We start from the raw sequence: 14,718 nt of genomic DNA, 5'->3' as shown, positions 1-14,718 counted from the left end.
GACCCGGCTGGTGTCTGGTTTTGTACAGAGAATTACATGAGCATTGAGAATGCTTAAAATTTTATTATTTTTTTTTTTAAATTTTGACATCAGTGTAGTTTGGGTCTGTGTGTGTGCGTACCTGGTTACTGCTGTGTGTTTGTGTAAGCATTAAACAAAAGCAAAAAACACTTTTGTATTGCTTCAGATTTTTCTGATTTCTGTTTGTTAGTGCAGAGTGGATTCTACTTTGTGGTACAATCAGAAAAAACGTGAGTGCCCGTTTAATGCAGTCCAAACTAGGAGTGCCATGGCACGTCTCACTGCCTCTCGTGAGCCATCTGAGTCCGTGTTGAAATGGAGGCTCCCAAACGCCTTCATGGTGCCTCTGTCGCTGCGCAGCTTGCTGCCCATGCCTGTACCTATGAACCATGGCACCGGTGTAAGGAAAGTTCTGACATACAGCATTTTGAAGGCAGGGTTGATGTGGTTGAGTGTTATGAGTGATGTCAGTGATTTGCCTGACTTGCAGTCATTCTCCCTTTTATTTGTCCTTCAGTGCTATAATTACAGGAGTTATCAGACCGTGTGCCGAAAAATGACAGCGGTCAGAAGGGAATTTCAATTCACCAGCACCTGCAAGAGAGTTTAGGGAAATGTACCATTTTGTTTGATACTTTTAATACATGATTTAATAAGATTTACAGTACATATGCTTTAAATACTGTCTTTTTTTTTTTTTTTTTAAGTAGGGAAAAAAGTTCACTCTCAGTGTAACTTTATCCATAGTGGTTATTTACTGTATTGAGGAAAATGATAAGAAGTCCGAATTGGACTGATGATGGAAACAGACATTTACATGAGACAGTAAGTGTTTGAGGAGTACAGTCTGGATGGGTAAGTGCATGATTTTGAAATACTTTCCAAGATTACTCTTAGAAATCCTAATTTATCAGACCTGGTAAACTGGTTTCTTTTTGAAGAGTCTTAATTTATTTTCTTCAGAAGAAGTCCGGTAAAATCTCTGAGCATGTGATTTCTTTGTTCCTGAGCAGCATCTTGAAATGCTAATAAAGCTCTGTACCATTTGCTTAATGCAGAGTGTTTGATCCATGCTTTCTTGATTCCATTATGACTGAGGCAGATGCAGAGAGCTTTCTTGTGCTGAACGTAGGTACTAGTTACGGGGAGGTTATTTGTCGTTGCAAATGCAAGCTGAATGAGGCAGTGTCCTCTCAGGTGTCTATCACCAATTTCAGATTTTCTTTATGGAATCCTGCTGGCTGACTGATCATCCTTCTTCAGCTGTGACGAGCTAATCTTTCCTTGACATCGTAATCACAATTCTTGAAAGGCCTGCAGAGCAGTGGCTTGCCTTTGGTCGCTGTTGTGTCTGACGTTGATATATATATCCAGATCAGTGAGATTGTTCTCGTATCTTTAGTTTCCTTATAAGTCTGGATGGAATTAAGAATGATTATTCCTAGAATATCTCTGCAGGCTTTACTTTGTCACCTGCCGCATAACCAATTTTAGTAAAAGATGTGGTCATTTGCAACATCTAATTGGTAATGAAACAGTGATATATGGATCTCTTACACATCGTTGTTCTTGCTGTATGTTTGGGTTCTGGCTGCCTGGAGTACTGACACCAACTTACAGCTTGTAGACTGTCAGACTGTCAACTTGTTCTGCACCTTTAAATTCTACCCACATTTTTTCATTTCGTGGGTAGTATACAGAGCAGCTTTAATGGCTTGTGTATTTATTAGAGAGGGTTTGAAAGAGCACCTACGTCGTTTAAAGGCATGCATACAGCAGCACAAAATTCATTACCCTGTGCCACATGCTGACCATGATAATGCGCAGGAGATTGCCTGCCTCTTCCATGGTGTAACTTTATGGTTTTCTAAACAAAGTCTCCTGTATCTTTATTGGCTTTTTTGTTAACCCTTAGAATTAGATTTTTTGAAATCTTTTTGTGTGCAAGAGCAAAGAGCTGTCGTTTTTATCTTTGTGTGCTCTCCAGGCGCATGGTGGCCTTGAAGCCCCGTTGTCCCATGCACGTTGGGCGTCCATTCTGTGGTTAGAGTGGAAATAGTTGGACTTTGTGAGTTCCCTGGGCACCCATGTGTCTTTTCAGAATCGTTGGTGTTTGCCCTTGTCCCCACCTCCAAGTCTTTCTCCATCCTGTGCCTATCTTCTCTGTCACACGTAGTTTTAGTCCTTCCTGTTCATTGTGAACGTTAATGCAGTAGCCAGGTAGTGGCCTGTCTGCAGGAGGGCAGTTCAGGCAGTTCGGGTCTGGTTCTTCTCTCTCTGACAGTAACTGTCTGCAGGAGATCCTGCATCTTTCTCTGAAAGAAAGTTGTGCTTTTTGAGAAGTGATTGTCTGGAAAGCCTGGGATGTCACTGTCGGGCTCTTGGAGCGCAGGTGATCAGAACTGACTTTGTATTTCAGTTTGCTCTGGGGCTTTGCAAAGTATGCAACAGCGAGTTTCTTGAAACTATAGGAGCGACTTAAAGCACTCCTGGCCTCCTTTCATTTCTCACTTGCTTCTTTAAAGTTTTAAACATTATTTTAGAATGTAAGAGAATTCCAATTTTAGAGTAGTGCTGGCAGCAGATCAGAAGTGGGCTGAAACTTTTCGGCTTTTTAGGGGTCGTGAGCAAACAGCCCTGCTCTGATGAACTTTGTTTTGCCATATGACTATAAAATATTCATAGAAAGGTAGGTGTGTGAAGGCACCTATTTTTTCAATACATCTAGGAGTCTAAGATTCTCAACTTATATTTGGAAGTTTCTTTTCTTGCTTTATGGTTGTAGATTATGTTTCTTTGAAATGTGTGAACTTCTCTATTCTAAAACAGTAATAATGATGTTATCTAAACTTGATGTGTAGGTGTGTTTATCTAACTTTGAAATACATCAGTTGCCTTGCTGGGTTGCTTTGTCTGCACATTCAGAGTATTTGCAATGATCCTGTGCTTTTAGTTGGAGAGAAGAAAAATGGAAATTCAAGGTGTTGATAAATCAAGGCCTACATTCTAATTGTTGGAAATAGCAACTCTAGTAGTTGGCGGATTTATAAGAAGTCACTGTAATTGTTTTACCTGTGAACAAGACCATTGATTTCATCAAATATCTGTGATTCTTAGCTTATCCCCTCTCATATAATGTCATCTGTCAGTAAAAGCAGAGCTGATAGGTGTCATAATTTACAGCTAACTCAATCTGTCAAGGAAATGATCTTATTGTCCACCTTGCCATTTTGTAATGAAGCTGTGGATGGAGGTTAGCAACAGTGTGTTCACCCTTCTGGAAGTCGTGGAGGATGGGAGGTACTAATGCGTTCTGAGCTGAAAAGCTCACGCTTGACCTTGATGATGAAAGTTTTTCCTATCATGCAGCAGCAGTTGAGCCTGAATTGGCTCTTAAGAAGTCAAAAGGTCTAATCAACCTAATGAACAAACTCAGTCATTAGTACTTCGGGGAAGGAAGTGTGGTAGCACCATACTGCTCTGCCCAGCTGCTGTGCGTGTGCTGCGTGGAGCGGAGTGAGGCTCAGCTGGGCACCAGGAGCTGCTGGCTCTGGACGCAGCAGTGCTGGGGGAGCTGCTGCTGGGCACAGCCTGCTGTCCACAGCACTCGCATCCCTCTGCCATGGGACAAACGTTACGTTGTAGGTTATAGGAAACGAAGCTTATGTTCATTATAGTAGTTAGAAAGTGAGGATTAAATGAAAGCTGAACTTCCTTGTAGTGAACTACTGCTCCAATCTGAACATGAGCTAAATCTATGCTTTTTTTTGTGATATTGTTCCTGCTGTTTTCACACTCCAGTTTTTGTCTGTAGCCACAAATGGTTTTTGTTGTGTTCCTGTTGTTGTGTTGTGTTCCAACAGCTGAATTTGGGGAAGCCTTTTTCACGCTAATCAAGTAAATACCTGCTACTGTCAATCGAAGACAGGTTGGTATTTTTTAAATTAGGTTAACCATTCCGAAACGACAGTTGTCACATAAGAAACCTGCTTTCTCCTCCAAAATCTTGGAAATTCTTGGGCTTCAGGAGAAGATGGCTCATACATTTTTCAGGTGCTCACTTGGGATGGGTCCTTTCCTCAGGTTAGGAACACCCTGTGAGTCTGGCATTTGTTGGCTGCGGGGCTGGGGGTGAGGTACATCACGTAGTCTCACGTTGATTCCTTGGGTCAGGAGCAATTAGCTTACTACATTCTGATTATTTCAAGGCAAGTAAATCCTTCACATTCCTCATAAATTGCATTAAAAACTGTCAGAACTGCTCCCACTGTTTGGTGACAGTGGCAGGGCCAGTTTGGTGGCCGTGTGACAGCTTCCTGCAGAAGTGATGGGGAAAACCCAGCTCCCTCCACAGTGCAGTGAGTGGGGCTGTGAGCAGGCCTTGCGCTCGCCTTGCTGTCCCGCCTTCACGTGGCCAATGGCAAACCAGGTTTCTAATACAAAAGGCTTTTGGAAATGCAGTGGTGGTGCACATTTAAAGGTGTGCTTTCAGGTTTTTTTACTGTCTAATGTTTATTCTAAACTCTCAACAGATAAAAAAAAACAACAAATACATTTTAACATGGTTATGAAAAAGCCTTCATATTAATTATACATCATTGCAATTTTATCTTGCTTTGCTACTTTCTTGGTTTTAATTCAGTAAATATATTTGCTTGTTACACTGAGTATTTGTCGATTTAAGTGTGGAGGTAATTTGTGCCCTTATGGCAGGTGCACAGCAGACTTCAGCATTAACATAACTCATTAAAATAAGATAAAAGTAGAGCTGCAAAACAATCTCCATCTTTTGCCAACAAGGATGTGAAAAAGAGAAATTTCAGTCAATTCAGTATATGAAAGTGTAATCTTTCTAAACTGTGGAAAGAACTGAGTAGACGTTGCTGACTTGTTTGTGCAGGTTGACTGAAGAAAAGATGAGCACAGTATACAAAATTTCGATGACTTGGTGTCATATTTTGGAAACTTTAAGTAAAATTACCTGTTTTTGGCTGATGAGAGGTCCTTCTCCAGCTTTATTAGTATGTGTAGTAAGTGAATGTGTTTTAATTTGTGATGCATAATTTGCCACTGTTTCTCAGTTACCAGATTAAAACCTGGAAATAAGCTGCAGTTTGCTGAACTTGATGCAAGTTTTATTTATCTGTTTATTTTGGAAAGGAGGTAGATAAAATGGAGACAGTGGATTTAAATGGATTAATTACAAGCTTCTTCGGTGTTTAATCCTCTGAATTCTGCAGGGCGAACCCATCACTTTTTGTGAAGAAACGTTTGTGTCCCATCGTTCTGCAGTCATGAGGCAGTTCCTTCAGAACGCCATTCAGCTCCAGCTCTTCAAGCAGGTACTGGCTTCATTGCTCTAGTTGCTCTAATGCAGGAGAGTATTTTGCAGTACAGCTGTTTTTCATTGCTTTCTTTATTGCACAGAAAACATATTATTGTTGAATATGATGTTACTACCTCAAGAGGGCTGAGAACATGGATGTACAGACAAATGTTATTTTTTATAGCATTTTGTTTTGGTAAACATTTTGCCTTTTTTTTTTTTTTTTGCATTTTCATTCCCTTTCTGGGTCACTTCTTTATGAGAACATTGTCCTTGCTGCTGCAAATGTAGAATAGAATCTTTCTGGAAAAAACTCTTAATGCTGATATTGTAGTTCATCGATGGCCGTCTGGATCTTCTTAACTCCGGGGAGGGCTTCAATGATGCTTTTGAAGAAGAAATAAATATGGGAGAGTATGCAGGTAAGCAAGACGTCCTTCCAGGTACTTTCAGCGGTTGTCCCTGACTTGCCGTTTTTGGCTGTCTGACATCGTGGTCATTGTTTGCACTCATCTCATTAGCAGTGAGAGCTCTGTAGTATCTGAAATTTAAAACTGTTGTTTCTGCATAAGGAACTTTGAGTCACTTATCACAGTCTGAATGAAATCGGTTTGGCCTTAGAAAACCTCAGCTTTACCTCTTGGTTGAAGTACAACTGAAAGAGTTATTGCAGTGCCAGACACTGAAAAAACCGGGTCTTTACCCAGAGTCACCTAATGTTTCTTTTGGCAACCTTAAAAAATCTCAGCATTCTCAAATGCCTGAAAGAAAGTCCAGATAAAATAGAGATTCCTCTTCTCAAGTAAAAGAAAGAATGTAAATACCTGATCAGTTTTTGGTTTTGCTGTTTACAGTAAAATGGAAGTATGATTATCCTCTCCTGTAGTGCTTGTGCTGCTAGAACCACTGAGTGCTAACACTGCATTTCTGGCTTGTTTTCCGTGTGGGAGAGTTACACTTTATTTTTGTGGTTCTGTCTAGGTAGTGACAAATTGTACCTCCAGTGGCTCTCTACAGTAAGGGTAAGAACACAAAACACTTCCAACAGGCATTCTAACTCTCACTGGACCATTGAACAGTTCTGCATGGCTGTAGACAAGAACAAGACTAATTTGTCTCCTGTAGGGTTTAGCTGTGGTGAACTTGAGCTTAGCTGTGAGAAACTAACATGCTCTTCAGTCGGAAAAAAAAGAAAAAAGAAAATGTACATTAAAATCAACACAGGAATTCTTACGTGTTTTGGAAACAGATAGAAATAAGTTATTGTTATTTGAGGAAGAAATGTGTTTTATCCTTCTTTACTAAAAAAAAAGGAAAGAAAAGGGACCATTGCCACTGCAAAACGCTGCTCCAAGTAGTAATTGGCATCTGGTTTTAGACTTCTCTTTTAGTGCCTAAAATATGATACGATGTATCAAAAGGTAAAATATTTCTTGTTTAAGAGTGTGAGTCAGTAGGAAGGGCCAGTTTCTTTCCTGACAGACTTGTTTCTGCGCCATTCCATTTGCCTTTTTTCTGGTTATGAATGGAATTATGTTCCTTATACAAAAAGGCTGGCCCCAGGATTATCTTGATAATTCTGAATGAGCAGCTATACCTTATGAGAGTAATGTAAAAAATCTCATAGTGTGGTTGGATGGAAAAACCTACATGCATTTCTATACATAAATACATAGGATGATGATTTTAAAATTATATTAATTATAATTATAATTATATTATATATTAATTATATTTATATTTTAAAATTATAGTGGATGGCTGACAATTAATATGAAAATCTGTGTGATTACATTTGATATTTGGTATTTTTTGTTAAAGATCAATTGTTCTGTAGAAACATATGTAGCAGTTTTAAAAATTGACTGCTTGTGCATCTGATGTCTGAAAGTATGATTTTGCACAAAAATAGGAAAACAGAGTTTTATAAGATTTGATTCTTTCAGTTTTGCCCATTTCTTTTATCAAGAGAGGTGCTGTTCAGCAGGTCAGCGTGTGGAAGATGTGTAAAACGTCGACGGATTGTTCTGTCTGACATTGTGCTTCCTTATGACTTATTATATTTATCACGTGCAAATCAACTTCTCTGGGATTGTTTAGTACTTAGATTTCTTTCACCTTCACTTTATCCCTTTATCCATTTAGACCTTGGAAAAGGAAAATTAAAAAAAAAAAGAAAAGAATTCCAATTGAATATTTAGGGTTACCTGAAACTGAGTTTTCTGCCTCCAATATTGATTTGGTAGGATACTTTTTTATTCAACACGGTTAGGATTTTAACACAATGTACAGGACACCTTGAGGGTGAGTGGAGCAGTCATGTAATACTGTTTTATGAGTTGACCTGTTAGTACCACAAGAAACGGACATCTTTTAATTTGAGAACCACTCTGTTAAACAGCGCCAGGCTTCCTCCAGTAAAACAGAAAGAAAGATTCAATCCGTTTTTACTTTTGTTCTCTTTTATTTAATTTAAGATTGTAATACTGTGCTCTGCTAATAAACATGGGTAATGCTTTGTTAAAGTTAAGAATGATGTTAAGAATGGACTGCTATTGGCTTTAAGGAGCTTTGATAAAATTAATTCCATTGTTACTTTAATTGTAGAAAGGAAGTGGAGCCATTTTAAACACAGTAAAGACCAAAGCTAACCCTGCCATGAAGACTGTCTATAAGTTCGTAAGTACCAAGTATTGGCTTACTACTGAGATAAGAGTCTAATTATAATCCTGTTTTAACCTTTCAAATGAAACTCAAGGCTTGAATTCATTTTCTTGGGCTCAAAAAATTATTTGAAATATGTATTCATTTCAATTTCAAATTTAAATAGAAAAGTCATTTTGAAATTTAAACATAATTGAAATGCAGAGGAGAATGAGAACCTGCGATTTCTTTTGTAAGTATAGATGATGTATTCTATTTATTTCTGGGAAACAGTGCCTGTATACTCTGCTAAGCAGCTCTACCATCTCATCATTACTCAGTTGGAAATCATTGTTACCTCAGGTTTCTCTGCTTGCAGTTTCATCGAAATAAGGGAATCCTCTCATTTTCCAAATTGTTCCATCTTTTCTAAATGTCAATTAATTTTCCCTAGAGATTTCTTATACATACTTATTTAGAGTCCAACTTACTGAGTTATTCTTTAAATGAAAATGTTTTTGGTTCTGTTAACAAACAGTAGCATGTTACTGGATTGTCATGTGTGCCTGCCACTTTTGCTGTGCAAGGCAAAACAGCACAGAAACAAGCGCAGGTTTCTGTAAGCTCAGTTTTAGGAAATAATGCTACAAAAAGCATTGAGATAACTATTTTTCTTTTCCTGCTTTTCTCCAACCTGAGAGAAATGAGTAGGATGAAATTGGTTCTACTAAATGGAACAGACATCCAGGAAGAAGTTTGCAGGTATTGATCATTAACCAGTAGCAAAGATAAATAGGTAGGGGGAAGGACAGAGGGTGTAGAGTGTGAAGAGATGAAAGATGTCTCTGGCATCAAAGCAGAAAGCAAAATTTCTGTAAAATTGAATGTATGCTTAGTATTTCTTTATTATTGCTTTAGCTTTCTATTTGTTTCAATGTTTCAGTACCCTGTTTCAATTTTTTCCTTGCCATTTTTTAGTAACTGCAGAAGGTGAATCTGGATGTACTGATATCAGACATAGTTACTGCTAGAAATAGAGGGAGATTTTAACTTAAATTAATTTTTCATGCAGGCAAAAGATCATGCAAAAATGGGAATAAAAGAAGTGAAAAACCGCTTGAAGCAAAAGGTACTTGAAGTTCTTATTCAAAATGTGTAAGCGCCATGTATGAAACACTTACTCACAAAAAGCATTATGTGATCAATAGGAAGCTGTTTGATACAGTGTTGTTAGCACACTTCAAAATGCATTACCAGCTGTCCTGGATTTTTCACACTGTTGTAAATATTCACAGACCAGAATAACAAAACAACACAACAACAACAACAAAAAACCAGCCATCTTCAAGCGCATTAAGACTGACTTAAACCCATAAAAGCCAGAAAATAGAGTTTTCTATTTGGAGTGTTCCATCTCCTGTCCATTTGGCTGGGGCATTATGGAAGGGGACTTTGCATGAACTGGGAGATCTTTCTCACAGAAATGGCAATGAACTTCTTCCAAATGGCAGATTGTTGTCATTTCTGCAGGAAAAATTGCACAGCGTCCCTTGTTGGGCAAAGGATTTACACACTTCATGGCTGTATACTGTAAAGTTTAGGCAGAAGGAATTGAATTAAGTGTGTATATTCAGTTCAAATCTGAATTTTTGCTGCAAAAAATACTCACACTGTTTGCTGTTCTCCGAATCTGTTTTTGTTTATAAACAGTGCAATTCCCAGAACACTGAATTGTGTTTGAGGAAAGTGTTATCCAATTTTCATTGCTCCTTTTAAGCCAGAAGCATGGTTGTTCTCATACATGCCTTATGGATGAATGGTTGATTCTGCCTTGGTTTATTTCAGATACTCTATTTATTCTTTGGAGCTACTAGAGAGTTTTGGAAAAACAAGATAGCTGATTTGTTAATATAACTGAAGTTCTTATTTAGAATTTGTTGCATAACAGGGTTGTGTGTGTGTGTGTGTTTCGTCTGTGCTAGCAGTAATTTTTTCACTAAATTTCTTAAGATAGTACTGCAGTGTTCTCATATAGCACAAGTAGAAATCTGCTGTAACATGTCCACAGAATATTAATACAAAGGGATTCTTCTGTAGCAGGGTTATAAACTCATGAAATTAACTTTGTGTACAGTGCACAGTCTGTAGATACTCTAGCAGATTGCGAGAGGTTTGGGGAAAGACAAACCACTTCAGGTGCTTTTAATTCGATTTCATCACATTTACTACTTTGTATGTGACCACTTACAGTATAATATGAAAATATTAAATAGAAACATGAAACAGTTTTCTTGTGCATGGAAATTTATATATAATTCCATGTGTTTCTCTTCTGGACATAACCTTCATGAATAATAAAATGGTTGCCCTTCTCGTGTGCATTTTGAAGCAGTTGGTGGTGTGTAAAATAACCAGATTGTTTTCCTGTATCTTAAATGCTAATATAATTGTATGTTATTCTGTGACATTTGTATAAACGGCTCAGAAACATTCCTTCATTGCTTTGTTTTATTATTTTTGTCTTCCTAGTCCTTCAAGCAGCAGGCATTCCCTTTTAAAAAACACATACAGCATTTACAAATAAGTGGCCCGATTTCCTTACTATGTGGCATTTCTGTGAAGTAGTGAAACGTGATTGCTCAATATATATTTTCACAAGAGCTGAAAAGACTTCTGTAGGTAGCTGACACATACTGTTCTACCTCTTCTTTTTTCAATAGATCTTTTCTTTCCCATCCTCTTCTCCATTTTAAGTGTAATATGAGAAAATATTTCTAAAGAGATACCGCCCTGTTTAAGATGATAATAGCAAAAATTACACCACCTTACCATTTTTTTAATCTAGATGCCTGTGCTGCTCTATTTCTATGTCTATTAGGTGGAAATGAGGGAGCACATTGTATTTTTCATGCATTTACTTGCAGTATACACAGATGTTTTGTGTTTGAAATTCTGTTGTTGCTAAATGCTAAATTTTTGCCAAATTTGGGGTGACAGTCTTCATATTCTATAGATAACCCGAGGTTATTTTTAAACTGAACTTACTGTCCACTGCATTTTAAAATATTATTTCCCATTATTAATACAGAAAGTATGAAGGCCACTGGTAAGGAAAAGTCAAATATAAACATCCTTTTTCCAGTTTTCACTGCCAAATACGAGCAGCTTCTGTACAAGACAGAATTTAAAAATGCAATAAAGCTAGAGGTCTGCTTCCTACAACTCTGCATAGCAATGATGACCTCTTAAATATAATCAAGAGCCCATTTTGCCCTTGGTCTGCTCCAGTCTTGGGTTTGAATTGCAAATGGGAAATGCAGGATTGACCTGTTGAGAGGTCACTGTGGTGTGTGTAAGGTCCTTCTTTAATATGATAGTAGAGATTGAATGGGGTTCTATTTCCATCCCTTGTTCATTTGTGGTACAGTATTTCAAAGCAACAGAAATAGTTTTCAGAGGATTCTTATGAGTGATAGCAAATAATTGTTAATAGATACAGCATGGTAGCTTTATTTTATATCTGCTACAGAAGTTTTTTCTTCTTTCTCTTTTTCTTTCTTTCTTTCTTGCTTGCTTTTTTTTTCTTTTTTCCCTTTTGTAAAGGCCGCTATTTCTGTTTTACAAATGGACCATGGTGGTCAAGTCACTCTGTTATTGGCTTGTTTGAAGCTTAACTACACAGAATTAGGAAGAAGGAGGAATGCGAATGGTACCATCCTCAACTTTCAGTAAGGAGAATGTAACTCACTGAAAGCTGATGGATAAGACAATTTATATAAATGGTAGGGCACTTGGCATTAATGTATTCAACATTATTTTACTTACTAGAGCCCCGCGTGGCTCTAGTTAATGTCTGTTATCAATGGGCTGTTGTCAGTGCTTTATTATCAGTGCTGCTGGAAACATCTCATTTAGAGGTTTATAAAATAACCCAAGGATGTTCTGGCACGTGCTGCTTGTGCTTCTAATAGACAGTATTTGTATTCCATTATATCAGATCCCTAGAAAAATTAATAATGCATTTTTAAGCAGATGAAAACCTTATTCAGCTTAAAGTACATATGCCTAGTTATATCTTGCTTCTGCTCTGAAGTTCCACCTTTAAAATAAATAGGTAGCAGAGGCTGCCCCTGGACAGTTGGTTGTTAGGGGAGGCGCCATTTATATACTGAGTTAACTGCAGTGTGATCGTCCTTACCCAGTAATTCATAAAATATATTCTGTTCCTGAAGTAAAAGGTCTTTTTTGTTTTAACAACATTCTTAAATTGTACTTTCTTTTTTTTTAAAAAAGGCATTGTTAGGTTTTTGTATTTCTGGAGTTTTTAAAATAATGAATAACTTTATCATCGGATTTTTTTGTTTGTTTGGTGTTTGTTTTTTTTTTTTGCCATCTATTCTGGGAGAGAGGGCTCAGGCTTTTTGTTATCTTGAATGATAGATGACTTAAGCTATTTCTGGAATGTCTTACTGGCTCATACAAAATCCCGTGCTGGGGATGTATCAGAACTGAGCAGTCAGATGTAGGACATCATCCGCACAGAATGGTGCATGGCAGTGCAAAGAACTGCTTGCAGGCTGCAACCATGCAGATACGGTTACACAGCACAGATGAAGTCCCAACACTGATCTCAAAAGCAGTATGGAAACACGGGTCAGCATTCCGACTGGAAATTTGCTCCCTCAGGTGGCATGCAGATGTTACTCTGCTTTTCTTTTTTTCTTTTTTTCTTTTCTGCTTTTCTTATCAGGAAAGGTGCATTTTCAAGGCCTTTCTGCACTGTGGTCCACTGCAATTCCTCAGTCATTTCTGCTCACAAGCACGGTTTTTAGCAGTGGACATTTTACCGAATTTCAGAGTTGGTGTCTCCTGAATTCCTGTTTGTGTTTCCTGTCTCCGTCCTGAACTCTTGTGCTCTGCACTGACAGAACTCTCAGTAGCTGTATTCAGTCTGATAGTGGACTGAAGGCCTGTCACAGAGATCTTTGAAGGACTTAAATTGAATTATATATTTTTGAGGACAGTGTAAATATGTTTTAGGAAAATATAATCGTTTGTACGCAGTTATATCATAGAGAAGTACAGAAGTAAAAGCAGCAGGGACTTGCAGTGATCGTTGTACACCTTAGGGGATTTTGCTTTGGTCTGTCTGCATCTTCTCTTTCCTTTCCCACTGCATGCGTGTCCATCTTTTGCATCTACTTTAAATTTTTCTGGAATGCCTGTCCTGGGCTCTGCTTTGTTCTCCTCATTGGTTCCCAGCTGTCTGTTGCCTTGGTTAGAGCTGCAGGGCAGTTCAGCAGATGTGTTGGACGTGTGAGCAGTGTGTGCACAAAAGGCCTGGAGCTTGGCTTGGTGGGCCTTTAATATGGCTAGGCTGCATTAGAACTTTTCTTTAATTGTGTAACGTTTCAGATCAGTTGTGTTGCTGCCACAGGTGATGTGATTCCAAAACTGACCAGACCCCTGGCTAGTTTGGTGAAGTTTTGGAGCAGAAGTATGAATTTGACAGAAACTTACATTTCTCATCGTTGAGTTGTCTTCTGGCTTTGTTACTAATGCGGTGTATGTGGATGTATTTTACAAAGACAAGGTAGCATTGTGCTGGTGGGGGGGGGAGGGGAGGAAAAAGTTTTTCTCTCTAGTTTGACCTTAAGAAGTTGTTAATTTCCCCATGATCCTTATGCCCATAGTGGTGAACCACTGCTCTACCGGCTGGATCTAAAAAGGTCTCTCAGCTTCTCTGGAGCAGACAAAGCCCCTTAGAAAGTCCATCCAGCTTTTTGTTTCATTTGACCTAAACACATTAGGTCAGTCTGTGTCCAAAGGAACCATTTCTAATTGGCCATCAGCTTACATGTCTCATTATTGTACCTTAGCAAGACGGAAACTTGAGGGGGCATGTCAAAGGTCAGTGAATCAAAGCAGTGTGTGTCAGCAGCCAACCTTAGGTCAGTCTTGCAGAGCTACAGTGTGTGCAGGTTTCTGTCTATATTTACCAAGCATTGCAAGAGCAGAGCATTGTTGCAAAGAGATTTAAGGTTTGGGGCCCACTGCGTTACAGACTGTTTCTCAACTGATTTTCAAACTCTTTTCTCCTTTTCTGATTCTTTCTGTCTGCATGCCTTTGTCTTTTTCAAAACCTGTGTTAGACACACCATCCGTACACTTGCCAAGTCTTGTAACCTAGACTGATGGGTCACTTTACTTCTGAAGATGAGGAGTAACCTCAAAAGCAAAACAAAACAAAAAAGCATCCTGCTATGCAGCAGTTTGCTTTATATAATCTCCTGCAGGCATACTCAGTATGCACAGACTCAAAGATGAGATACAAAGTTAACTAAGCTGTGAGTTTGATCTCTCCTTGCAACTTCCACAAGTAATTGTTCTATTAAAGATCATTCTGTGAAGCAGGTAAGTAGAATTACTGTTTTCATTTGCAAGAAAAACCCCACAGCAAACAGTCAACAAATGGAACAGCCCTGTTCCTGGGATTCTGTTGACTTTGTTCACAGAATGAAAATTTTGAGCTATGTTTTGTTCTCAGAATATATTTTCTAGCTTTTTCATGTTTAAGTCAGTCATTCTGTTGAATGTATTTGCGTGCAGCATTGGTATTTGAAGGGCAGGGTGGTTGTTTACAATATCTTTGATTGACAAAATGCAGTGAAATGTTTTATTATAATGAGGTTTACTTTTCCGTACTTTGTTTTCTTCTTGCAAACATA

The 14,718-nt window shown here is 38.2% G+C and overlaps 1 protein-coding gene across 12 annotated transcripts in view; it reads left to right on the top strand.

Annotated features, from left to right (window-relative positions):
• DENND1A (DENN domain containing 1A) overlaps positions 1-14,718 on the top strand; it is a 170,900-nt gene that overhangs the window by 127,196 nt on the left and 28,986 nt on the right. For 11 of the 12 annotated variants that reach the window (XM_052668130.1, XM_052668122.1, XM_052668119.1 and 8 more), the window contains 5 exons: positions 5,262-5,363; positions 5,682-5,769; positions 6,329-6,369; positions 7,955-8,026; positions 9,063-9,119. In XM_052668130.1, coding sequence (XP_052524090.1) covers positions 5,262-5,363; positions 5,682-5,769; positions 6,329-6,369; positions 7,955-8,026; positions 9,063-9,119 — 360 coding nt within the window. The remainder of the gene's footprint in view (positions 1-5,261; positions 5,364-5,681; positions 5,770-6,328; positions 6,370-7,954; positions 8,027-9,062; positions 9,120-14,718) is intronic. The other variant, XM_052668120.1, reaches the window with a different exon arrangement.

This window comes from Tympanuchus pallidicinctus, unplaced genomic scaffold (assembly GCF_026119805.1).
Source record: "Tympanuchus pallidicinctus isolate F22 unplaced genomic scaffold, pur_lepc_1.0 scaffold8, whole genome shotgun sequence".
Taxonomy (NCBI): Eukaryota; Metazoa; Chordata; class Aves; order Galliformes; family Phasianidae; genus Tympanuchus; species Tympanuchus pallidicinctus.
This window is presented reverse-complemented; position numbering and strand designations above follow the sequence as displayed.